This window comes from Amphiura filiformis, chromosome 13, assembly GCF_039555335.1.
Source record: "Amphiura filiformis chromosome 13, Afil_fr2py, whole genome shotgun sequence".
Classification (NCBI taxonomy): domain Eukaryota; kingdom Metazoa; phylum Echinodermata; class Ophiuroidea; order Amphilepidida; family Amphiuridae; genus Amphiura; species Amphiura filiformis.
Genome location: NC_092640.1, coordinates 9,536,312 through 9,545,040, shown reverse-complemented (window position 1 = coordinate 9,545,040; position 8,729 = coordinate 9,536,312). Strand labels below are relative to the sequence as shown.

At 36.9% G+C, this 8,729-nt stretch overlaps 2 protein-coding genes across 5 annotated transcripts in view; both read left to right on the top strand.

Moving 5' to 3' along the window:
- Positions 1 to 8,729, top strand: part of LOC140167974 (uncharacterized) — a 116,891-nt gene continuing 108,162 nt past the window's right edge. For 3 of the 4 annotated variants that reach the window (XM_072191278.1, XM_072191277.1, XM_072191268.1), the window contains exons 1-3: positions 1 to 89; positions 6,002 to 6,144; positions 8,644 to 8,722. In XM_072191278.1, the coding sequence (XP_072047379.1) occupies positions 76 to 89; positions 6,002 to 6,144; positions 8,644 to 8,722 (236 nt within the window). In that variant the 5' untranslated portion in view covers positions 1 to 75. Of the gene's footprint in view, positions 90 to 6,001; positions 6,145 to 8,643; positions 8,723 to 8,729 lie in introns of those variants that run through there. The other variant, XM_072191269.1, reaches the window with a different exon arrangement.
- Positions 6,138 to 7,246, top strand: LOC140167977 (uncharacterized). The gene has a single exon (XM_072191280.1). The coding sequence runs from the start codon at positions 6,219 to 6,221 to the stop codon at positions 7,176 to 7,178; it is 960 nt and encodes a 319-aa protein (XP_072047381.1). The 5' UTR covers positions 6,138 to 6,218; the 3' UTR covers positions 7,179 to 7,246.

Here is an 8,729-nt window from a genome sequence, read left to right as displayed (position 1 = left end):
GCAGTGATTATTTTGTAATTTTACCGATTTTAGGCCTATTTGTTGCAACTTGGATGGACAAGAATTGAAGAATATATGACAAATCTGAGGTAGGTCGAGTTACTAAAATGTAAAATAGATGACAAATTTAAAGCAGGTCCAGCGCTCCCGGGGGGGGTTCTTCGAAAAAAAATTTGCGGGGATGTGCCACGCGGACTTTCGGATGCTGACTTTCTCTATACCTACTTTTTGCTGGTTTTGCCACCCATCAGTATACCAATTTTTCACAAAAAACACCCAAAAAGCACCCAAATTTGCCCTAATTGGGCGCTTTTAGGGGCACATTTTCCCAAATGCGCCCAATTGGGCGCATTGGTCTCCACTGAAAACCCACCCATCGATATACCAAAATTGCTGAAAAGGTACCCCAAAACCGTGGCACATCCCCGTATACCTTCAACCAGGGAGAACCCCCTCCGGGCCAGCGCTAGCCACTGATGTAAATTGTAAGTAAAGGACAAGCGGCTAGGGGACGCAGGGGTAACCGTGTCAATCAATGGTTATTCTATTGTCCGCCAAAGTTTAAAGCCAGTGACATCACCGATACGTTTATCCATGATCAATCCAATCGATAGGCAATTATCCAAATCGACTGCGTGGTATAGCACCACTGTGCGAAATTGACGAAGTTTAACTCGTGCGCATAAACTTGCATGGAATAAAAGTTCTCTCTCTCTAGGTACCATATGGTCGCATGTCGTGAACTGGGCTATCAAATATGGGGGATTTGTTACATGTGAATAGGTTTTTTATTGTTCAGTCTCAATTAATTTCAGAATTACATCACCTAAAGAAGTAAATTTGGTGTCATTTTGTTGCTATTGATCTCCCCCTTCATTTAAGGCCATTTATAGCTCATTTGGATTAGTAACAAGCGAGTTGGGGGTCAAAATGTCCGAGTGGGTTGCGGGGGATCGGAGGACGTCGCATGGGAGGACGTCGCACACCATAGGAATTACACACAAAAAGCAAAAAAGGAAGCAACTTTGAAATGCTGTATTTAGAAAAGTACAAGTAGCATGAACCACAAATTTCATACATAGTATTCTTGATACTAGATCTATTTCATGATATAAACAGTTTTGAATGTTATGCAACCTATTAATTAATTAATTGACTGTTAATTAACTTCATTTTGACCCATTTTCTGTGGGGTTTTGTGTACGTTGTTCATACTTCCTTTCTAGGTTTTGGAACATTGATAACCAAATAGAGCAGAAATGATTAATATAAAACAAGATTAATATGTGTTGTTTATCACCACACAACAAAATCCAATGTATTATGAAGAAGATGGATTTTTTGGTCATCGCACAACAAAAATCATCTCCGCTTAATGTGGATCACCCTGTATTCTCAATACTAGCTCTACAAAGCAGAAGGAAACTAAAGCAAATGTGATTTTTTAAACTTATCTAGATGGTAAATAATCACACATCAGATAAACAGGTCTTTCAAGGGACTATATAGCTTGAAAACTTGTTTTTTACCTGGTAAAAATACACAATTTTGACCACCCTGTATGTTCTAACCACAATGAAATCAGCCCCCAGATTTTTTTTTTAAATGAAAGGCCATGGTTACATCCTTCTAGATCAATTTCTGTTTTTACTTATTCATCAATGGGGAAAAATTACCAGGGTGTAACAAATTGCATTTATTTTAAAATTATTATTATGTTACACCCTATATAAATTTTACCCACCCTGAATATTGACTTTGTTTTTGCCACACATGAGATCCTTGTAATGTAGACTTACTAAAAATGTATACTTTCCTATACATGATATGTACAAAATAAAAAGTTATGTTCAGTTGAATACAAATCAGTGTGATTTTTGACATTTTAGTGTGTGTAACACTTTTTATGCCCAGTTCATGACATGCGACCATATCCTAATTAAGACGTTGCACGTTGGCGATCATGTCATGCCACAATTCTCTGTTATAAGCCATCTCCAGAAGCTCTGTCGCTTTATGTTCAGCTCGATCCCCTTTCTTTTAGCCAGTCTTTCAGATTTGATAACCACATCACTCTCTTCCTGCCTCTGCTCCTTTTTCCTTCTATTCTTCCTGTCAATACTAGGTTGGAATAAAAGTTAAATAAATATAAAATATTACAATTTGAAATGAAATAAAAAATTAATAATGATAACAATGAATAGTTATCACAATGTTAAAATAATTCATTCATTCATTTTTTATTTCATATATCACAAAACATATAGGGTCTACATGTACTACATATTAAAAATAATAATATTGGCTACAAGCATGGCATCCATCATCATCAACATCATCATCATCAATTCATCATAATCATATTAAATAATATAATGATAATAATATAAAATAAATATTAAGATTAAAAACTTTCAAACTTTGTGTTATAAAGTTATTACCAAAAAGAAGAAATCTTACTATTTCTATAAATTTGAAAACACATAAGATTTAATATCCTGCTTTTTTAAAAAAACCAAATAAACGTTTTCAACTGAGATGTAGGCCTAGGTATTTTCGTCTCAGATTCTCAAGTTATATAACAAGTTTAAAATATTCATTCTGTCAGTGTGCGGGACACCGGGGCGGGACATTTAATATACCAGGCCTACAACCCGGGCCTACAAGATGTTACGAAATGGTATATTTAACATGTTTAATTAATAGGCCTATGATAAAAAAAAATGTTTTTCTTTAATTAAAAAAAAAATCCTATATTATTATAGTATATAATATTATCATCATTTTATTATTATTATTATTTCGGTATTTAAAAAAAAAATCGTTATCATAAAGAATAAATTAAGTCATGACATCCTGCTGCTGAATCCAGCCTACGAGGTACCTGGCCGAATCGTAAAGTTTTAAAGCATGCCGCCATAGCTCATCCACGATCTTGATCCTATTTTTATCGATATACATCGATCACTTATATTGGACACAATAGATGAAGTATTTGATTGACAAGGTTACCCCTGCGTCCCCTAGCCGCTTGTGTAAAAGGGGCATTTCGTGATCCACAGCCTCATGCCCCACTTTTTTAAAAAAAAAAAGTTTAGATTTTTATACCACTGGAAACCTCTGGCTACATAATGTAATGTTTATCTACCAAAAAGTTCTTGCAGATTAAAGGAGTATTTCGTGATTCCAGCATCTTCTTTTTATGTCATGTTTGATTAGAGTTTCGCGCTAGATGGCCGCTCCATCAATAAAAGTTGATTCCGATTTTGCGTTCGCGAGTTATGCATGATTATGTGTATTACACTGCTCCATAGACAATGCGTTGTAATTTCGTTCTGGTGCACCAGAACGAAATTCAAATTTCACGATATCTTTGCTATACGAATTAATCTGCAAGAAATATTTTGTACATAAACATTATGTAGCCAGAGGTTTCCAGTGATATAAAAATCTCAACTTTTTTTGAGAAAAGTGGGGGTATGAGGCTGTGGATCACGAAATGCCCTTTTAATTCGTTTTGCAAAAATATCGTCAAATTTGAATTTCGTTCTGGTGCACCAGAACGAAATTACACACAGTGGCCTATGGAGCAGTGTAATACACATTATAATCATGCATTACTCGCAAACGCAAAATCGGAATCAACTGAAATTTTGGGAATAAGTTTTTTTCGTGAATATCTACTGAAAAATGTCATAAAAAGAGGATGCTAGGATCACGAAATCCTCCTTTAATGGATATGGACATAGGAAGTAAAACAACGTCCCGAGACTCAGTGAGTCTAAGCTGCGTCCCACAGCGATATTTCATCTATTGACCACGTATCCAGGGGGGAGCGGGGATACTCAAGTTTGGTTTTGGTAGGGACGTGCCGCTAAGAATTTGAAAGTGGACCCATAAATATACCAATTTTCCAATAAATTTGCTACCCATATTTACGGCACGTCCCCGTATGGTCATTTGAACTGAGTACCCCCCGGGCCACGTACCAAATTATTATTTCTCTACTGGACTCGACCCCAAGACTCGACTCCATTGTTTGGTTTTGGTAGGGACATGCCGCTAAGAATTTGAAAGCGGACCCATAAATATACCAATTTTCCAATAAATTTGGACCCATGCATTGATATACCAAAAGTCAAAATTTTCGGCCAAATTTAACCCAAATTGTCTTAGTTTTTACAAATTTGAGAAATTTTGAAAAAAGGACCCATTCATATTAAATACCAAAATAGGCTTTGAAAAAGGGGTACCAAAAGGATGAAAATGCTACCCATATTTACGGCACGGCCCTATATGGTCATTTGAACTGAGTACCCCCCCGGGCCACGTACCAAATTATTATTTCTCTACTGGACTCGAACCCAAGACTCGACTCCATTGTACTTTTTTTCAAGGTTGTACCAAGCATGGCCAGAGCATGTTCTTTGTTCAAGAGACAATTACCAGACAGTTTATATCATGAGGGCTACCATGCTGGTATCATGAATACTCGGATAAACTCTTTTGTTCATATTGCTAACAGAGTATTCTTGCGATGAGTTTACTGCACACTGAAACTCGCTTTTATTAACCTCTACCTGTTTAAGTATGTCTGTGTACTGTAATACATCCGATTGCATGCCGAGGCATGGAATATAAAGGCAGGTCCGATAAAATCCGAAGATATGACCAAATTGATGGTTGAAGGAGGAAAAATCCGCTAAAAGGCGGACGATACCATATGCATGTATGTGTGCATTGTACGTACTTGCATACACCCTAGAAAACTTCCAAAATTCTCAGCAAAAACTCGAAAAATATTGTAAAATTGTAATACAAAATGTCATCATCATATTGGCCTTTATTATAAATGAAAATTTTTATCAAAACAGCCCATCGGAAATTGCTTGAATTTTCTACAATACAGTACCGGTATGTATTTTTGGGAATATGAGAGTTGTAAAATGATCTTCTACATGTCGGGTTTTGTTTTGAAATTTGTTGTACAGATAGTTTTTCGTAGTTCAGTTACTACTTCGCTGTCAAATATCCGTATATCAAGAGATGGCGCTATGTTTTGGGTAGGGAAATATCGCTGTGCACCCTGGCCTGATGTTTTAAGTTTTAGATCTACCAGCATGCCTTCGGTCCTATCCTTTAATATACTGACATTTTGTCTGTTAAAAGATACAGAGTTACAGTTACTGGAACTAAGCCTGATGTCAGTGTGCAGGGCATGGGTCATGGGAATTGTCATGATTGTCATTGTTCTACCCATTCCAGAAAAATACAGAACTAATTTTTGGGGATTAAAAAAATGTCCTGTTTTGCCAACTGAAACATAATTGAATCCTAATCCTTTAGTTAGTCCTAACTATCAATAAAAGTCCAATTTTAATATTTGGCCAATTTTTGGAAATAAGGGCCAAAAACATGCGTTTTTAGGGTGCTTTTCGTATGCTGTGACAATCAAGCCCAAAGACTTGTACTAAGACTAATTTTAGTTTATGCGTTCCAATTTTTGAAAAAGACATGTTTCATTCTTATAATCAGCCATTTAATTAAGGTAAAACAAAAAAGTGAAAATTAGAGCAAAATTTCGGCATATACTACATACAGATTTTGAATGCTTAGACTTGTTCCAAGTCTTTGTGATTTTTGTGACTTGATTGTCAGAAAACATGCCAAAAATACACGCTTTTGGCTCTTTTTTTCAAGAAATTGGTAAATTAGAGATATTTTAAAAGCACTTTTACGACCAGCAGAAAAAAATTCCTGATTTTCCCTTACCAGTTATGGAATTCCCTGACTTTCAAGGCCTGGAAAAGACAAACCTCAAATTCCTTGACTTTCCAGGTTTTCCATGACCTGTACGAACCCTATGTGGCATTTCAAGATACTTTTTTTAGTATGTCCATTCAGACCAAAAGGTTAGTCAGTTAAAAACTAAGTAAGCTGGGAACATACACTGAAATATTATATGCTGATTATTATTAGTCTCTGCATTATTCTCTTCCAGATTTTGGAATAATTGTGACCAGAGAAGGGCCAAGCTATACATATGTAATATCAAAGGACCGGTAAAATCGTCAAGCACAAGTACAACCATCAAACATTTGCAGAGGAGTGTCTACTCAAAGCTAATTGCACTGAAGCTATCTTGTAAGTAACCATATGTTGAGAGAATCATCGACTCCATTAATTCTTTATCCAGAATTCCAAGGAAGCCGGTAAAGATGTTTAAACCATTCACTTCTTCTTATTGTGGAAATTACTTTTACTCCTTTGATGGATTTAAGTGGCATGTTGCTAGACATCGGATGAAGTATGACAGGCTTACTGTCAGAGGGGAAAGTATGCAATGTCAAGAATGTGAACGAAAAGATGGCGTTCATAAAGAGATTTACACCAAAGAAAAACCCTTTCAATGCGAGTATTGTCAGAAAACTTTTACACAGCAGACCAATCTTAAAAGCCACATCAGAATGCACACCAAAGAGAAGCCATATCAGTGTGAATATTGTCAGAAATACTTTTCAACCAGTACTACTCTTAAAGCTCACATCAGAACTCACACAAAAGAAAAGCGCTTCCAGTGTGAGGTTTGTCAAAAAACATTTGCTCGGAAAAGTACTCTTATCAACCACATCAGAACTCACACCAAAGAAAAACCCTTTCAGTGCGAGTATTGTCAGAAAACATTTGCCTTCCAGAGCAGTCTTAATTGCCACATCAGTACTCACACCAAACAGAAGCCATATCAGTGTGAATATTGTCAGAAATGCTTTGCAGACGGCAGTGCTTGTAAACAACACATTAGAACTCACACAAAGGAAAAACCCTATCAGTGCGAGTATTGTCAGAAATGCTTTGCACATAGAAGTAATCGTAAACGACACATCAGAACTCACACAAATGAAAAACCTTATCAGTGCGAGTATTGTCAGAAATGCTTTGCAAACATTAGTTATCGTAAACAACACATAACTCACACAAAAGAAAGGCCATATCAGTGTGAGATTTGTGAGAAACGTTTTGCACAGCAGAGCAGTTTTAAAATCCTAACTCACACCAAAGAGAAGCTATATCAGTGTGAATATTGTCAGAAATGCTTTGCACGTCCGTTCGGTCTTACAAAGCACACCAGAACTCACACCAAAGAGAAGCCATCCCGGTGGGGGGGCACTCAACTTTAGAAGTGACGGGTATGTGCCTACCGGTGTCGCGAAGTAGGGGCCTATCGGTAACAAAGCGTTATTTTAAAAAAGGGGTCATTGGGTACAAACAAAATAAAAAGGGGGTCATTGGGTATAATATTTTGAAAAAAGGGGTCATTGAGTATAAGATTTCCAAAAAAGGGTCATCGGGTAGAAAATTTTGAAAAAATGGGAGCAAAATTTTGAAAGTTTCGGCATAATTTTGAAAAAATGGAGCAAAATTTGAAAGTTTCGGTAATATTTTGTTGCATTTTGATGATGCTCTTCTAGAAAATCTAGAAAAAAGGGGGTCATTGGGTAGCCGCAACCAAAAAAGGGGGTCATTGGGTAGTCGCAACTAAAAAAGAGGGGGTCATCGGGTATCTTTTAAAAAAAGGGGGTCATCGGATATAGTCGACTTCAAAAGAGGGGACCTATTGACAGGCACATACCGTCACTTCCAAAGTTGAGTGACCCCCCCCCCGGGGAAGCCATATCAGTGTGAATATTGCCAGAAATGCTTTGCAGCCAGAGGTAATCTTAAAGAACACCTCAGAACTCACACAAAAGAAAAGCCATATCAGTGTGAGATTTGTGAGAAACGTTTTGCACACCAGAGCAGTCTTACAAAGCACACCAGAACTCACACCAAAGAGAAGCCATATCAGTGTGAATATTGCCAGAAATGCTTTGCAGACAGAGGTACTCTTAAAAATCACATCAGAACTCACACTAAAGAGAAGCCATATCGGTGTGAATATTGCCAGAAATGCTTTGCAGCCAGAGGTACTCTTAAAGAACACCTCAGAACTCACACAAAAGAAAAGCCATATCAGTGTGAGATTTTTGAGAAACGTTTTGCACACCAGAGCAGTCTTACAAAGCACACCAGAACTCACACCAAAGAGAAGCCATATCAGTGTGAATATTGCCAGAAATGCTTTGCAGACAGAGGGACTCTTAAAAATCACATCAGAACTCACACTAAAGAAAAGCCATTTCAGTGTTCGATTTGTGAGAAAAATTTTGTACGTCAGGCAGTCTTAAACCATCTCCACATCAGAACGCATACCAAAGAGAAACCCTATCAGTGTGAATATTGTCAGAAATGCTTTAGAGACAGTAGTGGTCATAAAAAACACACAAGAACGCACACAAAAGAAACCAATTAAATCAAGCTCATATGCATTCTAAACCACATGTACACAGTGCATATGTTGCCAAAATTCAACGTATGTGTTATGTCAACTGCAAATTGTGTTTAAACAGGAAGCCCCGCTTGGCCAGTTCTTCTGTGAAGAACTGGCTTACACCTGTTACTTTGATGACAGACAGAACAGAATTTACATGGATACATTTTAACCATGACTAATTCCCTAAGGAACTTAGACCAAAAGTGGGGCTTCATCTTTAAAAATGAAACCAACAAGACTAATTATTAAGTCTCTACATTATTCTCCTCCAGATTTTGGAATAATTGTGACCAGGGAATTGCCAAGCTATACATATGTAATATCGAAAGCTAATTGCACTGAAGCTACCTTGTAAGTA

What these genes read in the sequence shown, in the direction of transcription:
- LOC140167977 (XM_072191280.1), top strand. Translation starts at nt 6,219, where the DNA reads ATGTTTAAACCATTCACTTCTTCTTATTGTGGAAATTACTTTTACTCC.